At 37.0% G+C, this 27531-nt stretch overlaps 1 protein-coding gene across 1 annotated transcript in view; it reads left to right on the top strand.

Annotated features, from left to right (window-relative positions):
* The window catches only part of FAM120A (family with sequence similarity 120 member A), a 68402-nt gene extending 55425 nt beyond the window's left edge, over positions 1-12977 (top strand). Inside the window, exons 13-18 of the mRNA XM_034437521.3 lie at positions 3121-3330; positions 4319-4499; positions 6097-6234; positions 7461-7602; positions 10389-10485; positions 11074-12977. Of these exons, the coding sequence (XP_034293412.1) occupies positions 3121-3330; positions 4319-4499; positions 6097-6234; positions 7461-7602; positions 10389-10485; positions 11074-11385 (1080 nt within the window). The 3' untranslated portion in view covers positions 11386-12977. The remainder of the gene's footprint in view (positions 1-3120; positions 3331-4318; positions 4500-6096; positions 6235-7460; positions 7603-10388; positions 10486-11073) is intronic.
* The last annotated feature ends 14554 nt before the right edge of the window (positions 12978-27531 follow it).

Below are 27531 nucleotides of genomic sequence, written 5' to 3'. Positions count from 1 at the left end.
AACTGAACTTTTTGATGAAGATTTTGTCCCATCTATATAGGTAATTTTTGTTTTTGCTTGTCTTGCTTCTTTCTGTAGAACTTCCCTTTCCTCCCCTTCCCCACTTTTCTGTCTTTTTCTCAGCAACCGCTCACTGCTTTCCTGCTAACAACTTGTACTTCCTTAGGGAGGCCTACCTCACACCATGGCTCTATCGTCTGATATAGGCTAGCGTTGAAGACAGGATGCTGGGCTAAATTGATCATTGGCCAGACCCAGTAAGGCAGTATTTGTATTCTGAATGTAAATTACCCCAGTTAAATCAGTATGAGCTTAGAATTACAGGTGAGTGACTTGGAAAAGAACCATACTGGATGACAGTAAATCTCAAATTTTGTCCAACAATAAAAGGCTGAATTCATCTTGTTGACTTGTACTTTCATTTTCAAAATTCAAGCATGTAGAATAATTATGTATACACAGTCTATTTTATTAGCAAGTTAGGTTTGACAGAAATAAAATACATTTTTCGGTCAACAGTAATGCATGCTATATAAGATTTATGGCATGCTGTGCACATCATATAGGACTTCATTTTCATAATGCTACTGTATTTATTGCAGTTATGACACTGTCACCATAAGTTTGTTTCTATAGGACACATTGGAAGTACCTTGAAAATCTGATCTTACTGCTCTTGTTTGGTAAACCTATCCCTGACAATACATAAATCTACATTTAAGAATTTGAATGTTCTGGCCAATCAGTTGTTCCCTTCAAACGTATTAGACTTCAGCTCTTGTATTTCCTAGATAGCATGGTCAGTGGCTATGCTGGTTAGGATGTGGATGTTGAAGTCTAAAACTTTTTGATAGCATATAGTTACTATCCAGGTTCAAAACATAGGCTGATATTGATAGATTGTTGTACCAATGTAAACGAAATTAACATTTGACAGGTGGAATCCTAATATACACCTACGGCAATGGAAGAGTCTTTGGGCTGTTAGAAACTTTTGCTAATGGAAAGTGAAAGGATGTGATTTTACTAGTCTCCTGCTTCCCAAAGCTACTTCCCAATCTGTGCAAATCCTTCAATGTGTGTTTCCAGAGCTACTGCAACGAAACAAACAGACAAAATATTTCCTCCTCTCTTTCCAAGAGCAAAACTTGATAATATACTTGTTGATTCAGTTCTGTAAATTATATCAGAGATAGTTATGGTACTCATAACCACCAATGTTTATGGATATCTTCATATCTTTAATTTTTAAATGATTCCTTTCATTTTAAAGAAATGAAAGTTTCAGCTTTAGCGTCATTTTTATTTAGGATCATGTCTCTGTCCTCCAAGCAAACTCCACAGACGTTCTTTGAAAACAAAAATGGCAGGTAAAGGTAGTTCTATGCTAAATTTACATGTGTATCTTCCTGCTACCCAAAGCTAAAGTGATTTTGCTGATCATACTGTTTCTGATTAGACAAGCTCTCTTATAGTGGCAGCCATTTTATAATTAGGCAAATCTTCATCTTTGGCACCCATTTTATAAATAAAGCTTCTGCTCATGGCAACCAGTTTTTGAGAATACATGCAGCAAAGTTGCAAAAATCAAAACATCTCACCATCTGAAAAGCTTGTTTACCCCTGCAATAGACTATTAGAATTCTTTCACATATAAAATAGTTCTAAGCTATTTTTTCTCATATCTAGAAAATCCAGTCATATCTTGGGCTCCTTGAGGAGTCTGAACAGTGGATAATCCATCATCTGTACTAAGTGACAGCTCCTCTGATTTTTAACTGAGAAAAGGAGAGAAATAATTGGGTTTGGCTAGAAAGCTACCCCAATTTCCTTTTATAATAATAGTCTCATAAAAAATGTGAAGATATGCATTATGTTTATTAATGTTGCTAAATATTGTACTTAAGATAACAAAAAAGGATATGCCTCAACTTTTACTGCAGATATTTGCTATTCTGTTAGTTGAATTGTGATTTGCATCATTAATTTCCATAATATGTCTGTACAAGCTTTTTCTACGATGAAATCAATTTATTTTTTTCTTTGCCTACTAAGGCATTCTTGCATTTTCCTCTGCCTTTGGGATATTTTCTTCTCCAGCTTTATCATGCTAGCAGTGCTATAGCTAAACTAATCACACCACTCATTGTTCAGGTTTGTCAGTAATTGGGGCAAATTTTATTCTTTTGAAAGAGGCAAGAGACATGCTATATTTCAATAATTAAAGCAAGCATGGCTGACTTTTCAGTATCTACAGACTGCAGGTATCATTTGGGGAAGAATCAAGTGTTGCAGAGAACAACATGGCAGATATGAATGTAACTTGTGGGGATTTCATTTTTAAACTCTAATTTATTTATTTTTGAGGCGTTGGTTTTCAGCTGTGATGGCGAAAGTGGGCTTGGGTAGGTACAAAAACTGAATTTGGAAGCCTCATGCAGCCCCAGTACTGCAGGCTGTCTATCTTTAAATAACTTAGGGCTTCTATGATCAGGGAGGGACAAGCATTTCTTCTTAAAATCAAGTCTTGTGCAGGATTGGCAGAAGAGAGAGACAGACATCCTAAGAACATGCATTGCTATTTTAGATGTCTGTGCAAATGCCTCTTTTGGGCTAGTGATGGAAGAAAGTTAAAGGTTCTGTTAAGTCAGGTATAACTTTACAGGCACATCCATGTATTTCTTTTGGCAATATTGAAATGCCATAATGTCTTTCATAATAGTTTTTCCCAGTATACCATATAGCTCTGGTATAGTTTTCCTAGTGATTCTCTATCTAGGTACTAACCAATTTGATTCTGCTTAGTTTGAGTGAGGTGTGGAAATGGCTAAATGCTGTGAGTATTAATATACAATTTCCAATTCATGTGCACTCACAGATTTCTGTAGTAGTTCTCACTAATTTACAGAGAATAGCTAAGCTAACTATGATTTATGGGCTGTTTCACAGACTTCTAAATAAGACTAACTGCTTAACAGCAGTGACTGCAAAAATTCATGCCTATATCTTTTTAAAAGTATTATTTAAATCTATTTTAATACTTTGTCTATAGTTTAATTCTTTAATCTTGGATCCTTGTATAGACTTTAACCAATAAAGTTCTACACTTTTGTTTTTAAGATTGAAAACCTAGATCCTCGAGGAATTCAGCTCTCAGCATTATTCATGAGTGGTGTTGACATGGCATTGTTTGCCAATGATGCTTGTGGGCAGCCAATTCCATGGGAGCATTGTTGTCCATGGATGTACTTTGATGGGAAGTTGTTCCAGACGAAGCTCATCAAAGCAAGTCGGGAGAAAGCTCCCCTCATTGACCTCTGTGATGGTCAGGTAATGTTGGTCCTCTGATGGGTGCAATGTCTAATTGAATGTGTATGTGTATGGACAAATAGGTAGTCAGTATGATTGTTTTTGGTAATGAGCTCAAATTCATTTGTAGGCAGAGGATTTTAGCCTAAGGGCAAATGTATAATTAAACATATAATAGAATGTATTATTTATCTGATAGGTTGTATCGTGCTAAAAGCTTTCTTCAATGTAGATTGCTATAAGTATGTCTGTATGCAAGTAAAGAGGTTAATCCTTGATTGTTCAAATCCTTAAAATGATGATAATTATTTTGTGCCGCAGTAATTTGAGTTGATTTGGAATATTTTTTTAAAAAAATTACTTCCATTTAAATGGCCACCCATCTCAAATTCATGATTCTGTGTGCTAACAATAGTTAATTTGTAGTAATTTGATATAGGGTATGGACATACGTAGGTGATCTGTGACACATACAAATTTTATATTTGCTTACTTTTTACCACATAAGTGATCCAGAATCTGCTTTTTTTTTTTTTTTTTGTTAATTGGGATGCAGTATTTCTTTAAAAAAAAGAGAGAGAGAGAGAAGTTTCAAACAGGTGGAGATGGCATTTTTCAAATCCAGGAGACCCTGTCCTTCTTTGACATTCCTGTATAACTAAAATTCAAATAATCCATATTTTTGAACACTATTTGAAAGATTTTTAAAGCTTTCAAATCACTCTGGGTATTCTGACAAATTCTTTATTTTCCAAAACATAAACAACGAACAGAGGATTATATTGTTTTCAATATTTTGTTAAGAAAATAAAACATTATATGGGAAACAATTTTGTCTTACAGGGAGATAATTCGTTGATGTCTTGATTTTCTGTCCCTTAATGTTTAATGTTTGCAAATACCATCAATTACCTGGCTAGCTGCCTTCAATAATGTCATTTAGAAATGTATGAATATACTTGATTTGTATTCATAATAAAAATATGTTGTGCCATATTGTTTGTTGTAGGCTGAACAAGCTGCCAAGGTAGAAAAGATGCGCCAGAGCATCCTTGAAGGTTTAAATTTCTCCAGGCAAAACCATCCACTCCCTTTCCCACCACCACCTGCCATGCCTTTCTATCCAGCTTCTGTTTATCCTCGGCACTTTGGGCCAGTTCCACCTCAGGGCAGAGGCCGAGGCTTCGCTGGTAAGACTGCTTCACTGTTAGGTAGTTAATCCAATATAAATTAATGAGAGATTGTATTAGGACCTTTGTGTAGGAAGCATGTTTTGGCTAAGATTTTGGACTATAGTAGGGAGACTCGGGTTCACATCTCAGACCAACCTAACTCATAGTTTTGAAGTGAAAGTGGAAGGAAAACCCCTACATCTATCACCTACAGCTCCTAATGGAATGGTGGAATATCAGTCAAGCAGATCAATACAGATTAAGACAATTGAACTTGCAAAAATAGTTAATCAATTTACCCTGAAAAGCTGTTTATATACAAAGAGAGATATAAATCTAGATAATAGCCAAATTTAAATATGTAATTCAACTACATATTTAATTATATATATATAATTGCATATTTACACATAGAGATAAACAAAATTACACACAGTTCAAAAGAGTTGATAAAAAAGTTAAAAGAGAAAACAAAAGACCTGAACATATCACCAGCAATCAACAACCAGATAAGCAGGAATTAACACCAGACAAACAATCAAGTAAACAGCAACCGAAGTAAGGGACTACTGAGGAGAAAAAAACAATCCCCACCAACACTGACAAGGCAAGCCACTACATATACTGTAAACAGCAAATCTCTTCTAGCACTGAAGAAGTTATCAAGTTGTGAAATGAAACATCTGCAGAAAAACAACCAAGCTCAGAGAGCACTAAGGACTCAATATGTAATCTAATTATGCTTTAAATTTTAAAATATAAATTGTCCATCATTTCTTAAATCTCATCATTTAAGAGTAGACATTTTTTTTAAAAATACTTTCAGATTTTAATCACTCCTTATATATAACATTGGCACGCATCAGAAATTGACAACGCAAAAGAGACTGACTGACTGACTGATTGATTGATTGATTGAATTGATTAGATTTATGTGCCACCTGGCTCCAAAATGGGTCTGGGCAGCTCACAATTTTTTAAAATAGCAATATTTTAAAAGTGCATAATACAATATAGAACAGAATAGAATTCTTACTGGCCAAGTGTGTATATAATATGTATTTATATACACACTTGTATATAAATAAACAAGACAGTGTCTGTCCAAACAGTGCTACAGAGGGAGGGAGGGAGGAAGAGACAGAGATTAACAGGAAAGCAATATCAGTTACTAATGCCCTAGTCATTTCTCTTGGATTATTGCAAGCATTCTACATGGGGCTGCCTTCGAAAAGAATCTGGAAGCTTCAGCTAGTACAAAATATGGCTACGCAGGCAATCTTGAGTGCCCAAATAGTGGTTCATGTAACACCTCTGCTGCACAAACTGTTGGGTGTTGGTCTCCATTTGGTACAATTCAAGGTGTTGGTTATGATTTATAAAGCCCTATATGGCATGGGCCCAGGTTACCCTTGAAACCGTTTTGGTCCCATTATATCAGCCTGCCCCATCTAGTCAGACAAGGAAGGTATGTTGCAGACCCCGTCAGCCAGGTAGTCCTTGACATACACCATAATATAGTCTGCCCATTGCAGTCATACATCAAATTGTCATAAAGCAATATTAAGTCTGGAAATTAATCCTCAAAGAGGTTCTGTCCCTTTCCTTTTCACAGGAGTCTATGGCTTTGGGGGCCCTTATGGGGAAACAGTTGCAGCAGGCGCGTATCGGACCTTCCGAGTGACTGCTACAGGAGGACACTCTGGACCTTTCTCTGGCAACGATGGCAACAGGACTAGCAAGTTTCAGGGCGGTAATACCACCAATCCCCTTTTCTTATTGCTCACAACAGCAGTGCATTGACTGGAACTTTCCAAAATTCATTGTATGAGTTTGTCTTTCTAAAATAAAGCACATACTTTAAAGAAAGAGTTCTCCCATTTTCTTCAGTGTATGTATGTGAAAAGATAGAATAGGAAATTCCTACATTTGAATTATTTTTCACAGATTGCTATGGTCTCTAAATCAAAGATCCATTTAATGTCCCTTAAAGTTAAGGTTGTCCTCAGACTGAGCTCAGTCCCTGGTGATTACAGCCGTGCAGTAGCCTAACCTTGCTTAGCTTTTGAAATTAAGTTGGCTAGATGCTGCACTTGCTATTTATTGCTTAGTAGCCTAATGTAGCAGCTAGTGTATTGTTACCAGATAATAAAATACAAAAAAAGAATGAAATTCTGTGACTATATCAACATTGCAGTCATTAGTACATTTACATTACTTCTGACCCAATTACTTTTAACCTTTTTGCCATTAGCTCAAGTTAGTGATGTATAGCTAACGTTCCTTCCTTAGATCATTGGAAATGCTTGTTTGAAAGTAAAATAGAAATTGTAGTAATACCGGCAGATACTAATGTTCAAATTTAAAATTAGATGCATTTTGAAAGAAAAGCTTTTTAAAGATTTTAGAATGCATTTATACCTTTTTTCAGTGTTTTTAATATTAGTTAATGCAACATTCCTTTTTTGGTAAATATTAAACATTTGAGATTCTCACAGCATCAGGGTATTTTCAAGTTATTCAATAGGAAAGTTTGAAACAACTGGATTAAACATCCAAATATTTTCTTTGAAATATCAAGTCTATCATGGCTATGTTAGCAGCCCCCTAGTTATTCACTTACATGCCAACAAATCCCAAACTACTCTTTATTGACAACAGGATGAGGGTTGTGGAAGCAAAGTTTCTGTTGGACGGGACAGTTTTGTCTTCAGAACAGGTCACTTAGAAATAGTTTACCCAAGTGTAATTTCGGAATGATACATTTACATTGTACCCCATTTTACAAAAATGAATTGGATTTTGTTTGTGCTTGCTGTGCCACTGATCTCAGTGGTCTTAAATCCTACTTTGACACAAAGGCTATGCAGGTATGTGCCAGATTTCACTCTTGCAAAGAAAAAGAACTTTTTCAGAGATAATAACATTCCTCCATTTAAATTCCTATTGCAGAATAACACATTTTAAATCTTGGTTTAGGTGTCCAACCTATTCCTTCTCAGGGAGGGAAGCTCGAAATAGCTGGCACTGTGGTGGGCCACTGGGCTGGAAGCAGGCGTGGTCGAGGAGGAAGCAGGGGGCCATTTCCTCTGCAGGTGGTTTCCGTTGGAGGGCCAAGAGGGTAAGCAAATACCAACATTGCAATTATGTTTGGATTAATTAAAAGAGATGCCTGCTGGATTTTGACTTGATTATGACACAGCAGTGGTGATTGTCTAGTTCAGAGTGTATTGGCTCAGTTCTTTATTTTGTTAGAATGTAAATTGTAAAGACTGATTAATTTTATTTATCAAATTTTTATACCGCCCATCACACTTGTATTACTTTGGGCAGTTTGCAAGGTGTGGTGTTAATTGCTGTAAAATATTATTGGTTTCCTTTGTGAGCCTCCTTCATTGGACTATGAAATTGACATAAATCTGTGAATCGTTTCTCAACATAGAAGGCTACATTGCTGACTGTGAATTTATTGGAAACACTCAAGTTTTTTTTTATTTTTAATAGTATTGTTATATACAAATATTTAAAGACAAAAGGCAATCTTAACTCAGAGATAATTTTAAAAATTAATATTTCATACTAAGTAATGAGAAGATGCAAACCGATCTATACATGTATTGTAAATGTATGACCCAGGCACTTCTACAGAATGCAGATTCTCAGTCCACATCCCTGTGAGCGAGGGCTGGCTTCTTGTCACATACAGAGTAGATTGCATCCCTTTTGGATATAGAAAAGGAATTCTTTTTGGAAAAATGAGCACAGAAGCTGGGCAAAAAACATGGCATCCTATGTTCTTAGAACTTCTGGTTAATGTTGGAATCTCCAAGAAGCTGGACAAATCCAAAAATTGAAACAGGACTATTCAGGAATTTTTCTGTTTTCTATAGAAGTAGATTAATGTATGTGGCCAGGAATTTGTGCTAGCTTTTTTTTTTTCTGAAGAGTTTATCATGATTTTTTTTTTAAAATTTGATTTATATGCCGCCCTTCTCCGGAGACTCAGGGCGGCTTACAGTGCGTTAAGCAATAGCCTTCATACTTTTGTATATTTTATACAAAGTCAGCTTTGCATATGCATGCATATTTCAAGCTAGTTTCACTTTTTATTTAGAATTATATTGTGATTCATAATATTCAGGCAGAGACTTCTTCATCTATAGCAGGGGTGTCAAACTCAAGGCCTTTGGGCCACATCCAGCCTGTGGGGTGCTTAGATCTGACCTGCGGGCCCACCCTGGAAACAGCGAAGGACCAGCCCACGGTGCCTCTGCCAGTGAAAACGGAGCTTGCGAGGGCTGCACGCAGCCCTCCTGAGATGCATTTTCTCTGGCAGACGCTTATAGGAGGCTGTTCCAGCTGAAAACAGAGCTCGGGAACCCATTTTCACTGGCAGAATGCTCAGGCCACCAAAAGCGCCTCCAGACATCAAGCTGGCCATGCCCAGCTCAGCTCCCTGAGGTCAAACACAACCCTGATGGAGCCCTCAGTGAAATTGAGTTTGGCACCCCGATTTATAGCGTATCATCACTTTGGGTTCTCTAGAGAACATTAATCATGACTGTTATGCGACATGGTTACGAGGTGACATTATTGTAACTTTCGGATTTTGACTTTTTAATTGTAAGAAAGGCAGCGCAGGTAGGGTGAGCTTTGTCTCTCACAGCTTACCAGGCTAGACATGTATATCAAGTATGGTAGTCCCAAAAGATAGTTGTTTGCATCCAAAAAGCCACGACCTGAAAGAAAGTATACAGGAGATGGGGTTAGGGTATGAAGAGCCTCCGGGATTGGAGGTTAGTACATCTTGCTTTTCGCCCTGCAAAGTCTCATTACATTGGATTACTGCGCATGGGACACCAAAAAGTACATGGGCTACTAGAATGTTTCTCAGTGCAATTCCAGGTGCCGTATTCACTTTCAAAACCTTTCATGGCTTGGAACCAGGAAACTTACAGGACCATCTCTAACCAGTTGTTTCTCCCCATCCTATCTGATCCATGGGGGGAGGGGGGAGGCATGTTCCCATTCCTTTCTGCTAAGGCATGTTGTATGGCACAGTTTAGATGGACAGCCTTTTCTGCTATAGTACCTGCCCTCTGGAATGCCATTCCTCCAGAGAGAGATTGTCCTGACCCTACTGGCCTTCTGCAAGGCCTTGGAAGCACAGTTCTATCTCAAGCCTGGGGCCCTGAGTAGGTGACTGGCATTTCCTGGTTGTGTTAATTATATGATCTTATTAAAAAAAATCTTTCCTGCTATGTGTTTTTAATGTGATACTTGTATGCAATTTTTTTTTATTATTATTATTATTATTATTATTATTATTATTATTATTATTATTATTATTTTCATTCATTGGCCAGTTACTTTTTTGAGATGTGCAGCCATGTAAACCAATAAATAACTAAAAGTATATTGCATTATAATTAGGAAATTAATGCTACAATAATTAGGAAATTAACCCTACTGCAGTTGGAAAAATATAGCAACACTAGGGTGAGATTGTAAAAATAGAGTGGTAATTAAGAATCAATAAAGAAGTATAATTGAATCTATTCATAGGAAGTTTCTTCAACTCTAATCTTACAGTTAAGATTGCTTAAGAACATGTTTTAGAAATGAGGATAATTTTATTCCAATATAAATTATATCATCAATGATTATTCAAATAAACATAAAGTTTTCTCTTGCTAGATTAATTAGCTGATAAGTGGGAAATGCATAATGTAAGGAGAAGAAATATTGCAAAGCTAGAATTCAATCTATTAAAATAAGGTTTTAGTTGCTTACTGAAAATAAGAAAAACAGTTGCTTTTTTGGTTATGCACAGGAAATTGAATTCTGCTGAATTTCCAGATAAATTTATGAAATTAAATGTGTTTACCTTTTTCTGGTTCTATAAAGACGTCCTAGAGGAGTTATTTCCACACCAGTGATAAGAACATTTGGCCGAGGAGGAAGATACTATGGGAGAGCTTATAAGAACCAGGGAGTTATTCAGGTAATGGAAACAAAAATAGGTATCAGCTCTTTTTGTTAATATACATACATTAATGTTGCATTGGGATTGTGTTTTAGAAAACACAATTGTGTTTTAGGTACGTTAGGCCAAACAGAAGGTTAACAAATTCATTTTCATTGTGGTTTTTGTTAAAGAATAAAAAACCAGTGCCAAATTGTTGAGTGAGATCAATGTCCTGCTTAGTATTCTATTTCCAGAGAAAGCAGTAAGATAAATCAGCATATTCTCCACTATGTATAGTATAGTAATATACTATAATATATAGTAATTGTTTAAATAACTTCTGTTTTACAAACATTGATATTTTATTATCAGATATTAAGCCAGTTAATACCCCTGACTATGTGGATTGCAAATAGCTAGCTAGAAAATGTGAGTTACTAACAATATTTCCCAGACTGGAAAGTGCTTTTAGTATCACAGGCATCATATTCTGTGTAACAAAAATCTCAAGAAATGCTGAATTTCAGTAATTTTCCTAAATTCCTGGTAACTCTTTCAGTTGTGTTAATAACTAATTTCATTATTTCTTTCTTATTATTATTTTATTTTTATGTTTAAAAACAGGGCAAACCTCCTTATGCTGCTTCAGCAGAGGAAGTGGCCAAAGAACTTAAATCAAAATCAGAGGAAGGAAAGTCCTCTATTGTGTCTTCAGAAGGATCCCTGGCTGAAAACGGCATAATGAATGAGGAGAAACCAGCTTCCCATATGAATGGGAGTACAGCAGATGTCAGGGCTTCCAACCAGTCTGAAAGTGCCTTGAGTAATGACTCTAAAATGTGCAATACAAATCCTCACTTAAATGCACTAAATGCAGACAGTGTTTGCCATAAAGACGATGCTCTTGAGGCTACTGTCTTAAAAAAAGAAGAGTAAACTTATTTTTTATAGAGGGTGAAGGATGTTGGAAGGGTCAGGATTAGGAATATCTGGAAAGAAAGAGAGCCTACAGTTACGTACATTTTTTCCTTTCCGTAAGAGAAAAATGAGGACTTGGAAATTCGGATCCCTCTTGGATGTCAGAGATTTAAAGAACACATTTTTAGTTTTAACCAGTTGTAGTCAAAATGCTACAATACAATAAAAATGAAAGAGAATGAAGAGCATTTGACTCCCGCACTTAAAATGATGTATACACAAAGTTTAAACTGGTTATGACAAAAGCTTGTAGTTTTTGTTTCTTGAAATATATTAAAAAGGAAAAGAAAAACAAATTTTGGCAGTCTTTCAGTATATATAGCTTAAAATATAATTTTTAGTACTTGGCACCATATGTATGCCATTATATTTGATTTTGCATTACTGTGTCACAAAGCTTTCCTTAAGGCTTTGATTTCATGATTATGGGGGGGAAAGGCACAACCACAGTTCTTTCTTTTCTTAAATTTCATCACCGTTGATGTGGTTTCTTTTTATGTTTAAAATGTGCAAACTATCAAAATAAAAAAAAATTATAGAGTAATATTGGAGTTCTGCTGATTTTAAATATACATCATAATACTTTACAAGCAAGTTAAAATGGATTTAACTTGAAAATCATAGAAGATGCAAATGACCTTTTCAAAAGAAACACAATGTGTTCTGATACTTTTTGTGACTAATACCATGCATCCGTGATCAATGAACTATGTGGTTTTTGAATCAGACGTAGACCATTAGTACTACTATTTGAGCTAAACTTCTGCATGGTTCATAATTTTAAAGTGTGTAGTTAATATTATGCATGTTCTTGTCCTTTCTTCCATTCTTACAAGTACTGTGCCCATTTGCAAAACAAAAAAAAAAGCTAATAATCAGTAATAGTCCTATAAAAGATGTTAACTATGTTTAGTCATTGACTGATCTTGCTCTAACCTTAAAATTTTGTGATTATTGACCTCTGTTGCATTTATTCTAAAACAAAAAAAAAATTATCTAGCCGTTTTGAATATCAACGTTACCCTGGTGTACTCATTGCTGTATGCATTATTGTTCTCTGTTGCTGTTTTATGCCTTCATATTAGCAAATATGAAATTCTGTGGAAAAACACAAAAAAAGCTTTGATCTTCAAGAAATACCCCCCTTCTGTAGCAGGAAACAAATGGCTTGTTCTTGAGAACTTTCCCATCAAGAATTTAGTATAAGCAAATATACCTGTATCATTTTGATGTTTTTGTTAGTGTTTCCAAACTTAATGTACTTCAGAATCAGAATCATTTCTTTATATTCGTTTTCATATAATTCTCCTGATGCTCTTCATCACACATTAGTGATCAGAAATGAGGTGTAATTCCCTATTCCCTGCCCGCAAGAGCTAAGTAGGTATCTTAATGTAAGTTGAAGGGAGTTCTGCCCCAACTCATGGATTGTGCAAGAATGAACTACTGTTGGGTTTGATTGGTTGTAGATGGATTGTGGTGTGGTGTATTTGAAGGCTATTGAATGCAACTTACAATGCTTAATAAAAATCTTTATTCTTTTAGTATAACCTTGTTGTATGGTGTCTTACTTGTGTTCCCAATAATTTTCTTTTTTTAAAAAAAATTTTCACACAAATTTGAAGTCTTCAAACATCAGCAATTTTAGTAGTTGATGATGAGCTCTAGAAATAAAGATGGTAATGACAACAAAGTGGAGCCATGTTGAGCAGATGTTAATTTTCTTCAGCTTCCAGGATGTCAGTTGCAGCTGATGGGTTTTTGTCTTGAGGACAAACATCAATACACCACCTCTCTGGTGGAACTTTTAAATATTAAAAGTTCCTGTTGAATCACCTCCTTTTATTTTGCCATCCTTGAAAGCAAAAGATTGGAGTTGCAATTTTGTAAAATTCTCGAATACCCTGGAATATAAAAATGAATTCCACATTATCTCTCTACTATTAGAATTCATAATACCGGGAAATCTCATAAATAATAAACCTTGCTATTTTGAGTTCTATAATGTGCTATAAAGCATCTTGCTGACATCAACCAGTGATTTTGAGAGGACATATAACATGTATCGGCACAATTTGCTATGGAACCCAAACTAAACAAGCATTCAATTTCTTATTCCATTGTGGACAACGGCCTCTGTGCTCCTATATTTCATTATAGAATTATGAATTAATTTAATTCAATAACAAAGCTATGGCATTCTCAACAGAAACCAAGAAAGGACTTCTTCAAGTCATATCTGAAGTGTGACTTTCCTAATGAATAATTTTCAATGAAATAAGGCTAACCTGCAACCATTTTAAACAGGGAAGATTGCCTCCTGATTTTTTTAGTTTCCCATCTTGTGTGGAACTCATTTTTTTATTTAGAATTATATTGTGATTCATAATATTTTGGCAGAGACTACTTCATCTTTAACAGATTAACAGAGTTGGAAGGGACCTTATAGGTCATCTAGTCCAAACCACTGCTCAAGCAGGAGAGCCTACTCCATTTCTGACAAATGACAGTCCAATCTTTTCTTGAAAGTCTCAAGTGATGAAGCTCCCACCACTTGTGAAAACAAGCTGTTCCATTGGTTTATTATTCTCACTGTTGAAAAGTTCCTCCTCATTTCTAGGTTGAATCTCTCCTTGGCCAGTTTCCATCCATTATTCCTTGTCTGGCCTTCAGGTGCTTTGGAAAACAGTTTAACCCCCTCGTCTCTGTGGCAGCCCCTCAAGTATTGGAAGACAGCTGTCGTGTTTTCTCTGGTCCTTCTCTTCGCTAGACTAGCCATACCCAGTTCATGTAACCATTCTTCATATGTTTTAGTCTCCAGTCCCCTAATCATCCTGGTTACTTTCTGCACTTTTTCTAGAGTCTCAACATCTTTTTTTATAGTGTGGTGACCAAAACTGGATGCAGTACTCTAGGTGTGGTCTTTCTAGGGCTTTATAGAGTGGTATTAGTACCTCACTTGATCTTGATTGTATCCCTCTGTTAATGCAATTTAGGATTGCATTGGCTTTTTTAGCTGCCTCTGCACACTGCTGGTTCATGTTTAGCTGACTGTCCACTAAGACTCCAAGATCCCTCACAGTCACTGCTATTAAGCCTGGTTTCCCCCAGTTTATATGTCTACTTTTGATTTTTCTTATCTAAATGTAAGACTTTTCTCTACATTGAATTTCATTTTGTTAGATAGGGTCCAGTGTTCAAGTCTGTCAAGATCCATCTGGATCTTGAGCCTATCTTCTAGGGTGTTATCTATTCCTGCCAGCTTAGTATCATCTGCAAATTTGGTGAGTTCCCCTTCTATTCCCTCATCTAAGTCGTTTATGAAGATATTGAAGAGTACTGGGCCTAAGGCGGAATCTTGTGGCACCCACTGCTTACTTCTCTCCATGTAGACTTAGACCCATTAAGGACTATTTGTTGAGAATGGTTTGTCAGCCAGTGGTGAAGCTAGCTATCCCACTTTTTTCTAGCTTACAAAGAAGTAGGTTGTGGTCTGCTTTGTCAAATGCCTTGCTGAAGTCTAAGTATATTATGTCCACAGTATTTTGCTGGTCTACTAATTTAGTCACTATGTTGAAGAATGAAATAAGATTGGTTTGGCATGATCTGTTTTTAACAAACCTGTGCTGACTGCTAGTTACTACTTTACTCGTTTCTAGGTGTTGGCAGATCTGTTTTTTTATTATCTTTTCCAGTATCTTCCCAGGTATTGATGTTAGGCTGATTGGTCTGTAGTTTCCTGGGTCTATTTTTCTTTTTCTTTTTTTGAAGATGAGAACCACATCAGCTCTTTTCCAGTCCTCAGGTAGTTCCCCGGTATTCCAAGATTTTTGAAAGCTGTGGTGCATCTATAGCAGAGGGAGTCAAACTCAAGGCCCGTGTGTATAGGGTTGAGACAGAAAATGAATTTCATTACTCCGCAGCAACTGCCATTTTCAAAGTGAGCTGTTCACCTTGGAGATGCCAGCAGTTTTAACGAATATAGTGCCTGGTAGTGAGAATCTCATCGCTATTGTCAAAAGAAGACAGGTATTTCTTTAGATAGATAAATAATTGTCTGGAATTGGTCTACTTCCTGCCACTTTTCTACTTTTTTGAGGCCGATAGGAAAAAACATAGGACAGAATCCGAATAGATTGTAATACATACAGTGCATTTCTGTTTTCTGGCTATCGATGGGAAAAAACAGGAAGGAAAGACTGCTAAAGATCCATTCCCATGGTCTTTTATATATTGTTTCTGATCCCCAGTTGTGTATTTTGTCCCAACCTCTGTATCTGTTGCATTGTCCCAAATTGTTACTATTAGCGTGTATGCATTCAGTTAAAACATTAATAGCTATTTTTGTGCTGACTGTGCCAAACTAGAGCAGTCTAGTTTCTACAGCAGTCGTAACTATTTTTGTCCCTTGCTTCAAACTGCACTGAAGCAAATCACTAACCATCTGGTGCAGATTTGTGGGGTGGCACTGCAAGGTGAAGGAGAAGTCCATTCCTTTTCTTTCTACCATTCTGGTTGTGGACAAGCAGCACTAAATGTTGCCTAGTGAATTAATAATAACCTGCTTTCAAATACTCTAGAGCAGATAGATTCATTATAACAATAGAATAAGAAATCCTGGGAATTTTGTCTGGTCCTCCAGTCAAATGTTCAGTAAAGTGTTACCAGATAGCTACCCAAATTTCTACTTGAACATATCCAGTGAGACCCAACTTTCATCTCTTGGCTAATTTTATTGTTGAATTATTACTACATTAACTTGGAATCTGCTCTCCTGTAATTGAAAATAAATCAAGTCATTCAGGCCCTAGTCATCTCACAGTTAGACTATTGTAATGCACTCTAGCCCTGAAAAGCATTCAGAAGCTGCAGCTGGTGCAATGTGCAGCAACGCGGACAGTTCTTGGGGCCCAAAGAATGGGCCATGTAACACCATTGCTCCGCGCACTACATTGGCTGCCAGTGCAATTCAAGGTGTTAGTAGTAATCTTTAAAGCCCTTCATGACATGTCCAGGCTACTTGAGGGACCATCCCATCCCACTGGGATAGGCCTGTCCCATCCTTGCCAGCAGAAGAGGCATGCTGCAGGCCCCTGATTATTCCAGCGGGTGGAATCCAGGAGAGGGGCCTTTCTGATGTTGTACCTGTCCTCTGGAACATCTTGTCCCCTGGAGTAAGGTTGGCTCCAATCCTTCTGATCTTTCTTAAGAGCCTAAAGACCTGCCTGGGCCAACTAGCTTGGGGCTCCAATGTGGGAACATCACAATGGAGGTGACAAAAAATCTCACCTCCATACATTCTGTCCCCACCCTCCCCATCTTTTATTAGATCATAGCATTTGGCTTGTTTTATTTTTTTTAGTATGTATAAATATTTTTATATGGTTATAAATCATCCAGAGTTACTCTGTGGTAAGATGGATGGCCAATAAATTTTATAAATAAAAATTAAATAAAATATTCACTGTTTTGCACTCTAGAATGATGGAAAGGGGAGTTTCAATGATATACATTGCTAAAAACCCCAGTACCCACCCATCCTTTGAAGTTCTTTGTAATTGTTGCTTTAGTATTTACTGTACCTTAAGTTCCTTTTCCCATTCTCCTGTCATGGAATCTCCTGTCATTGCTCTTTTGAAAGAAAAAAAAATCTAATTCAATCACACTCCAACTTAGTTCCCCTTAAAAGTTAAGAATTCCCCTTAAAAGTCAAGAATTCCAGCATTACATGGTCATTTTTCTCCAATATTCCTGTTACTTTTATATCCTCAACTAAGTCTTTTTGGGTTAGTGTCAGTGAATGATAGCTGTTTTTGTTGTGTTTTCCTCCAGTCTGAAGGTGAATGTTATCAGCAAGACAAGTCAATAGTTTGTTAGAAGAACCATACATAGCAGAATTTGCCTCTCACAGATATCAGGTTAATTTCAGACCTTCGTCTATACTGCTTTCTACTCAGGTGAAGCGAATAATTCTACTAGTGTTCCCCAACTTAACTGTCTGTAGCATTTCAAAAATATGCTATGATGATAGTATTTCAATTGCCCAGTCACCTACTGGTTACCATTGTGAGTGTTGCCAGTCATAAAATGTACTTAACCAGAAGATATGGGAGGTGAAGAAAGTCCTCAAACATCCTCTGTAACTTCCCACTACTCTTGACTTACCTCGGTCTTTATTCTGGGTGAATAAGTATGCTTCTTAAAAAAGGGCTGGTCTCTAATTACTGAAAGTAATTCAGCCCATCTAGTCGTTAAAATAAAGTTGGATTCAAAATTTAAAATAAATAAAACAGCCGGGGCATATTCTGAGCTATGTTGGGAAACTCAAAGTTTACAATTCAACTATTCTCTCGCTTTCCAAAAGTTGAAATCCATTTCTCAGACTACTTCCACTGCTTTTGGGACCAAAAAGGTCCCAAAAGCACCTCCCCTGAGGTGACAAAATAATAAATTTCAATAGAGGTTTGTATGTGAATTTTGGTTTATTTATTTATTTATTTATTATATTTCTATACCGCCTTTCTCCCCTAGGACTCAAGGCGGTGTACAGTCAAGAAAAATATAGACACACAAACATCATAAAATTGCTAATTAAAATTATTACTTAGTTTGGTCAATTAAATAAAACCCAGAATTAGATAACATTTAAAAAAATCATTCACATGTTCATATGTTTAGCCCCGCCTGTTGGAACATCAGGGTCTTGATGGCACGGTGGAAAGCACGGAGATCAGGGATATTTCGTATCTCCGGGGGCAGTTCATTCCAAAGGATTGGAGCCCTCACAGAGAAGGCCCTCCCCCTGGGAGTTGCCAGTTGGCATAATTTGACTGATGGTACCCTGAGTAGTCCCTCCCTGTGAGAACGAACTGGTCGGTGGGAGGCTATTGGTGGCAAAAGACGGTCTCGTAGGTACCCAGGTCCTAAGCCATGGAGAGCTTTAAAGGTGATAACTAACACCTTGAATCGCACCCGGAAGACCACCGGGAGCCAGTGCAGCTCACGTAGGAGAGGTGTTACATGGGCGTAACGAGCTGCGCCCATAATCACCCGCGCAGCTCATTAGAATCACCCGGTTCTCAGCTGTATAGAATACTTTGAGAGTTACTTGTATGGAATGCAAGAGGCTCTTGTGACCAGGAGCAATATCAGGAAAAGGAACTCCATTTAAATGTTTGCTTGTTAAATCTGGTCCTGTTACAAAAAAGCCTCAACTTCTGTGGATCCATGTTAATAAAGGGTGTCGGAGTTCACTGCAATTCATTTCTGTTAGAATGCCATAGTCTAGTAGTAAACTCTTGATTTACACAACTTTCATTATCAGACTTTGGATGCAACAGACAAAAACCATTTATTCTCTTTCAAACCATTTTGACATGGTCTAATTCTAACCATTTACTAAAGACAAAGCTGGAAATATTTGCTGTTGCTTGACCTATCAGTCATTTGCAGAGATTCTTTTTTATTTAATGCCCTGTGTGTAGTCTGTGAAGTCAGCTGTAGAATCATCCCTTTGGTAGTTGTTGGACTCACACCTGGTTTCACACTGCTATTTAGGTGCAATGAAGACTTTCTTCTTTTTTATATGTGTTGCTCAACTGGTCAACCATCTGGCTGGAAATTGGAGAACCCATATATTACACTTAGTTAGAACAATCAATCAGTGGAACAACTTGCCTCCAGAAGTTGTGAATGCTGCAACACTGGAAGTTTTAAGAAGAGATTGGGCAACCATTTGTCTGAAGTGGTGTAGGGTTTCCTGCCTGAGCAGGCAGTTGGACTAGAAGACTCCAAGGTCCCTTCCGATTCTGTTATTCTATTCTATTCTATTCTATTCTATTCTCACTCTGTAAAGCCTTAAAATTGACTAGCCCATCATTGGGAGAGTTCAATGCATATTGTGTTTACGTATGATGAATTGACATATATACATGGAACGTATTCCAAAGTATAGAATCAGCCAATGTCCTCATGCATCTGCAGGGTACAATAAGGCTCAAAAAAAGAGAAATGCATTGAACTGCCCCAGCAATTGATAAGCACTTCTAGCATGGAGAAACTAGTCCTGGGCCCACTGTTAAACTCAGTCCTCGGAGGCAAGTCCTGCTCTCTCTGCTGCTGTGTTTATTGCCACTGCTGCAAGTAAAATTATACTTGCAAGTGATATTAAATTCAATGTCCAATATAAAATCTGTGATATGTAAATGTGTTACATGCAGATAGCTGTATGTATAAGATTGTAACTAGATCAATCTTACAAATTCTGCTGCCAGCTGTCCCAGGTCCTGGAAGGGTCACATCATGGCAGGGTTTGAAATCATAAACTGTTCAGAAGTCAAAGGAACATTTGCTTTAAATGAGTGCTCTGTATTGCCTGGACAATTTTATTATCCCTTATTGTAGCAGCATGCACTTTCTGCAAGGAGAAAAGGTTGGCCGCCTCCTAATTCTGCTACTTGAGTCCCTTTTTTTTTTTTTTCTGAAAAGAAAGATCCTTCCAACTTCACTCCCCACCCAGCCCCTTTTAAAGGACTCTCTGCTTTCTTAGTTTTGCACTTCGGAATTTATTTTATGAGTTCATGCTCCTGGCTTACCCAAGTAGTAATATAAATCCAAGCATTTGTCTGATTCATTTCACTCCGTCTTCATTTGCAGAGATAAAAAGGGGAGAGAAAATGTGAAACTGACCAAATTCACTAAGGCTCAGTAGTATAGAAAGATCCTGAAGGACTGGCCTACAGGGCCGAAAATCATGGAATGGCCTTTTAATATATTCTAGTTCAGTGATGGCTAACCTTTTTGGCACCGAGTGCCGAAAGGGCGCACATGCACACCCATAATGCAATGTGTGTATGACCCCCCCCAGGTGCACCCCAACCTCCTGCACATGTGTGTGTGACCCCCCACATGTGCCCTGCCCCCCCACATGTGTGCAACCCCCGCACATGCACGTGACTCCCCATGTGCACTCCACCTCCATGCATGCAAGCACAACCCCCATGTGTGACCCCCGCACATGCGCACACATCTCCCACATGCCCTCCGCCTCCAGCATATGCGTGGCAGAGACCCAAAAATCAGCTGGCCAGTGGGAGGTGCACGTGCATGCGCAGCAGAGCTGAGCTGGGGTGGCAGCTTGCGTGCCTGCAGAGGGCTCTGCTTGCCACCTGTGGCATGCATGGCACAGGTTTGCCATCACGGGTCTAGCTGATGGGAGCCTTTTAAAAAAAAAAAAGCAGCCAATGATTATCAGCCCCACTTGGGAGTAGGTCCAACCACCCTTCTCTTGCATTCAGTAGCATGCCTGGTGGTAACACAGGAAGGGAGAGAAACAGATAGTTGGAACCCACCCATTACTGCCTTGACACTACTACCCACATTCACTTGTGGGCATTCTGCCAAGGTGTTGCTGAGGTATAAGGGTAGTTTGTGCAGGCTGTCCTTAGTGTACCAACATGTACCAATTTCATAGATTGAAGAAAAAAAAACATTGGTTTAGCAGCATGGAGAATATGCCCTGGCATCTTTCCTTTTTTTTTTTTTTTCTGTCATGTTGCCACAGATTAGCCTTAACTTTGGCCTCAGCCAACACATGAGGGGCTTACATTGTTCTAAATTACTACTCAATTGATATGAAAGTGATATTTTACATCATGAGAGACCAAGTGTAGCCTGACGATGTATCAGATCTCTTAGCCTTTGTCCTCCATGACTTCTGAGGAAAAATAAGAGGATAGGGATCAACAATGGAAAAAATAAAGTTCCTGCTAGTTCTCTTCCAACTCAAGGATAGGTGATGAGTACTTAGCAAGAGGAAAGTCCCTTTCTCTTCAAACCCTGAGATAATTAAGATCAAGAAAACAAGCAACTGGATTGACACAAAACGCTTCAGGTAATATTGTTGTGCAAACTATACATTTCACAGGGTGATGATGATTGTCCTTCACTTATAAGCCTTCCTTGTTTTTTCATTGCATTGGTTCTTCTTTTTCCTTTTTACCAAAAAGGTAAAAAATACGAAAAGAGAGGTACAATAATCACATAATGCCTATCGATTAAGAGTAACCTTCAAAAGTCTTTTCAGGTTGCTAACCATGGAGATTCAGCGATTTTTCTGAAAATGCAATTCTGAAATGTTGTTATTTCAAGACAACAATGTAGTTGAGAAAACATCTATTCAAGTTCCACCTCTGGTAATAATGTGAAATAATGAAAGCCATTTCAAAGCCAACTAATAATATGGTCAGTTGACTAATGTATGTATGGCCAAGTGAACAAAGATGGAAGACCTTGTATCCATTTTTTCTCTCTTTTTACTTCAGCTTCTATTTTTCTCCCCTTTCTTTGAATTTAGAATGTGGGCCCCTTGATAAAAGAGACATGGATCATGATTATTACAAAAATAAAATGAAAAGATTAAGTATTATGTATGTTCACCACCTTGAGTTATTTATAAAAATAATAAAGGCAGGATCAAAATCAAATCAATAAAATGGGATTTCACTGGCAAGCCCTTTTCTCTGCACTCTTTTAAACAAAGGACCCAGATATCTTGTTCAATATTGAGGCAACAACACAAACTATGGAAGAGAATGAAATCATGATCTATTTTGTTTATGTGAATGTTTTTAAATGTTATCTAATTTTAGGTTCTATTTAATTGGGCCAAACTATGTTATAATAATAATTTTAATTAGCAATTTTATGATGTTTGTGTATCTATATTTTTCTTGACTGTACACCGTCTTGAGTCCTACGGGAGAAAGGCGGTATAGAAATATAATAAATAAATAAATAAATAAATAAATAAATAAATAAATAAATAAATAAGAATTGTTATGATACCATTAGTCTTATTCAAGGGTGGGTTCTACTTACCTTTACTACTGATTCGCAACGGGAGCAAGCCCACATGCTCACTTTGCTCGCACGCGCTTCTGCACATGCGCAGATCCTCCATTATGACATCCGGGTGGGTGGGCGGAGCCTTCCGCTGCTTTTACTACCAGTTCGCAAGAACCGGACAGAACTGGGAGCAACCCATCACTGGTCTTATTTTTAAAAAAAAAAAAGAACCTACATTTTAATTTTTTTTTGTTTTTTTTAAACTGCATTGAGATCTTTGAGCATATCAGAAACATTAAATAAAGTCTGTTGATGAGTGTGCTTCAGCATGTCAGTACCCCATGGGCAGAGTTAAAGTTTAACTAAATCTCCATGTTAAGTTGATGAATTGTTCATGCTTACATAAGATGCTGGAAAAAGAATCCCTAAGAGCCTTCACCATGGTTGGGCATTCAGCTGAAGTGTGGATGTTAGAAATGTTTAGCAGGGTAGAAGAATAATGTTTTCTTTAACAAGACAGCAATCAACCTGCAGGAGGTCCTTAAGTGATCTTGGATGTACTTAGCTGTTTTAGTCATCCCAACTTCCTTAATAATTAGTAGTTAATTATTTTGAACTATGCTGCTAACCATCTTATAATGAACTTTTCTTTTACTTTGGCAATCATTGTAATCTACAATTCTGTTTTTGCTGCTTGATGAGGTTTTAAAGGAGTGGTAGAAGGATTTGATTGGCTAGGTGGCAAACACATATGTAAATTAATTTTATGAGCATTCATTCTCACTATTGCTTGGCATCTTTATTTTAACACATTTCCAAAAAGGCTTTCAAGAAAGCCCTTCTAATGCAATTTCCAAACCACAACATAATTAACGATGCATATACATTTAGATAAATGTAAAACATAAACAAAGGCTTTCAATTTCTACAATGGCTTACTGACTATGACTATCATAGCCAGGGCACTAAAAATCCAAGTCATAAAACAATTAGTTGAAATCTATAAAATGGCTAAATCTCAGACTTCAGTCATTCCGACAAGACTTATGCCTCCTGAGATTTCTGTCTACTGGCAATTTTGTAAGACTTCTGCATTATGATTAAAGTTCTCATGATAGTTGGTGATTTTTTTTCAAATTTCAATCGTATAATTATGTTTACAAATGTGGGAAATGGAAAAAGTAGCAGCTAATCAGAGAATCTTCAAGGTAATCACAAAAAACTGTAGGCCTGTCTCAAAAAACAAACAGACCCTAAAGCTCTGAAGAAAAAGATAATTACATTTTATTGAGATAGGCTATTGTAAGACAATCTTACAAGACTGACTAAATTTTCTCTTTCCTCTCTAATATTTCAGGGCATCAGGGAAGGGGCAATCTGAATCTTTTCTTCCTTTCTCTGTTTCCTGGCCTCAAAGCATTTTTTGCACATGTTGTGCAGTAGTCTCTGAATATTTTTTCCAAAGTCATTGCCATGGCTCCCTGCATGATACCAAAACCAACCAAAAGGATTAGACTTCACTTGGAGTATTGTACAAGTAGTCCTCAACTTACAACAATATATTTAGTGACCATTTGAAGTTACAATCTCTGGGCAGTGATATCAATTATGTCAAAAATCAACAGTTGCCTAGCCTCAGGGTTAAAAATCACATGCCAAATTTCTTTAATCCATGGGGAGGATGGGGAAGGGGGGGAAGAAAGGACTTATGTATAAAAAGGGACTACAATTTTGTACTGATAGAGGGCAATCTATTATTCCAAGTGGCTCTTTAGTAGACAATAAAGCTTCTTACCCAAAACCATACAATGTCTTGAGCGTCGAGTTGAGCTCAAGAGCCTAAAAGCCAAGTTATATCAAGCCATGCCACCAAGGCTTCTGTGGGAAACTCTGCTGAGGTCTTGCCAATGAGTTGATAGCAACTACAATGATTGACTAGCAATAATAGGAATAAGAAAAAGAACTACTGTGTTTCCCCCAAAATAAGACCTGGTCTTGTTTTCTTTTGGGCCCCAAAATAAGCACCAGGTCTTATTTTTGGTGATATCTTTCCCGCTTACCTTAGGACAACCGTAGCCAGGCCTCCCACTCCTCGACACCTGTCGCACCACCATCTGACTTCTGCGACCGCTCACAGCCAGACTTCATGTGGCGCATCATGCCAGTGCCGCCACTGACTTGATTTTTCAAATTTAAGTCATATACTGTATGTATGTATATAAGTGTAGTGGATTTCTATCTCACTTTTCATCAGTTTCATAAACATGGAAGTTACATTTCATTCATATGAAGGTCATAATCATAATCTAATAATTGTAAGAAGAAAGAAGAAGAAACTCCAGGTTCAAAAGATGAAGACTTAAGAATCATTAAAGGAAGACATCAAACTGAACCGCCAAGAGGAACGAAAATGACTCTTCCAAAATAACTTAACTTCTGATGTTTCTTTATTTACAGTCTGAGAGCCCAGCAAAGCATTTATGAGAAGGTTGTTCTCTGACATAAATTAGAAGGAAAGAGATGGAAAATCAGAAGAATACGCTGATGAATACACTGAAGTAATTGATATTAAGGCACAAACAGGCCAGCTTTTGACTCAGAAAAAAAGATAACAGTGATTCGCAATCAACAAAATTTAATGGAAGTAAACAAACCTATAAAAAGTCCAATTCTGTTAAACATGCACACTTTGGGTGGGTCAGATAAGTTACTGGTTTATAAACTGCATAAGTAACAATATAAAATAAATATACTTTTATCAGGAATGGAGCAGTTCTCACCTCCATTGGTAGATAAAAATAATCATAATAAATATAAAAATAATCATAAAAATCTTATTTTATAATTGATACGGTGCTGACCACTGCTGTTATATATTACTTGCTCCTAGTTTTTATCTATCTATCTATCTATCATCTATCTATCTATCTATCTATCTATCTATCTATCTATCTATCTTTTTTTTTAATTTTTTTTTTTAACATTTTATATTTTAAATTACTAACATTACAAACAACATATACAATATTTCACCCTGTGCTATACATAAGAAAGGAAGATTTAGTTCTTCGGATATATCCTCATGATCGCCAAAATCCACGTTCTCGGGGTACAGGTACCAAACCATTTGTGGACTATGCGCTGGGAAAATTGGATGCTTCGGTACCTATCTATCTATCTATCTATCTATCTATCTATCATCTATCTATCTATCTTTCTATCTATCTATCTATCTATCTATCTATCTATCTATCTATCTATCATCTAGCTATGGTAGCTAACTATTTTATTATATATTAGCTCCTGGCTCTGCCAGATGGCTTGAGACCCAATGGGGAAGCTACATATTGAAAATGGTTGACCAATTAAAATTCAACCCCAGCTTCCCACCTACCTGTGTCCAGCCTCCTTTTCTGCCATCTTGTGTACTGTACATGATTTTACCTGTTAATGTTTTTATTTGCTGTGTTTTTTTAGAATGGATGATTATAATGTTTTTATATTAGAAGTCACCCAGCGTCATTGGATATGAGATGGCCAGCAAATAAATGTTATAGGTAAATAAATTAAAATTAAAATTTACAAATACAGAAATAAAAGACTACAGTAATACTAAGATGGTCTAAAGTTTTCTAAATAATATTTTATTTTATTCAAACTATTAAAATTAATTAAATATTGAAAATTCTACCCTAAAAACTGGGATTGTCAGAATTTTCTTTCCTGATCATATGTACTACACAAGACAGTTTGGGCAGCAAAAGGCTGGCCTGGAGTAATTTTAGAGCCAAATCATGTAGTATTTATATATCAAGACCTGCATTTTGAATTGCACCCAAATCATATTAGTAATCAGTACGGAGCCCATGAACATCAATGTAACGTGTTCCTGATGGTTAAGCCCTGCCAATAATTGAGCTTCAGTAATAGTCAGTACCAATTGGAGCTTCCCACTGGTCTTTTTTTTGCAATATAAGTAGTCCTTGTTTAGCAACAGCTTCGTTTAGTGACTCTTCAGTTACAGTGGTGATGACAAAGTAACCGATCCTAACATTTATGACCTTTGTAGATCTGCAAAGCAAAGGAAAACTGAAGAAAGATCATAAGCACAGTGGAAGTTTCACTTAGTGACTGTATCACTTAATGACTGAATTGCTGATCCCAGTTGTTGCTAAATAAGGGCTATCTTCAGTCTGCACACCTGGAGATAAGAGTATGAATTACTTGTGCAAGATCCTTCATTTCCAGGGATAGCAGCTACTGATCCCCAGCCAAAGTTTGATAGAGTAGAAAATAAAGCAGACTTTTGTATTTCTGCAGAAGAGAAAACAGAGAGTTAAAGCTGTGTGGGAAAATTTTTTCCTATTTCTGCACTCCACATACTATTTTCAGAAGGCAACTTCATTTTTGTTTACTTTTAAGGACATTAAGATGGCATGCACCCATACAGATTATCTCTTAACTTCAAGTAGAATGGAATATCTTTGGAAATTTCTGCTGATGTTTTCAGCATCAGACTGACTGCTGTTAAAAGGAACGAGATGAATGGTTATTGTAAAAGGTAGAAAGCTGGCACTTAAGACTAAAAAAGGCAAGAAAGAATCCTTAACAACTTAAAAGACTTGTAAACTTTTCAGCTCCAAGCCATGACTCTTGCTACGACATCTCAGGAGCTCATACGTAGAACAGTAGTGCAAAAAAAATGCCTCAAATGAATGGATAAATAAAATAATGAAAAAGCATAGATTAGAAATGCATTAATTCTCATGCGAAACCTGAAGAGGGCTGCCGAGTGTTATCAGAGTCTGCTTTATGAAGTAGGAAGGACAGAAACTGATGCCAAAAAAAAAAAAAAAAGCCGGAAGAGCTTAGCCTTTAAGGTATCATTTTTATGGTTGCCACTTAACAGTTTCCAAGGGCAGAGTGCTTTCATTTATGCTTTTAAATACATGTGAAACTCCTCCACGACCAATTAATAGCTGGAATATGCCATCATTAATTAGGTAAAATTATTTTGATGTTTTTCAATTGCTTAAAAAACATATGCATGTAAAGCCTAGCCACAAAGTAAGAGTAGTGTCTTCTTGGTGACTTTGTTTGTTTAAAAGCAAAAAAAAAATTTAGAATACGATTCCCAGTCACCAGGTGAGTCTGGAGGTGTCCCAAAAAGTCAAGAGAATGGGCACAACCGTGTGGTCAAACTTCTGCTCTCTTTTTACATGGATTCCCTATATTCTGCCAGTTCCAGCTTTTTAGAAA

Source organism: Pantherophis guttatus, chromosome 2 (genome assembly GCF_059756535.1).
Source record: "Pantherophis guttatus breed Tessera chromosome 2, ASM5975653v1, whole genome shotgun sequence".
NCBI classification, from domain to species: Eukaryota; Metazoa; Chordata; class Lepidosauria; order Squamata; family Colubridae; genus Pantherophis; species Pantherophis guttatus.
This window is presented reverse-complemented; position numbering and strand designations above follow the sequence as displayed.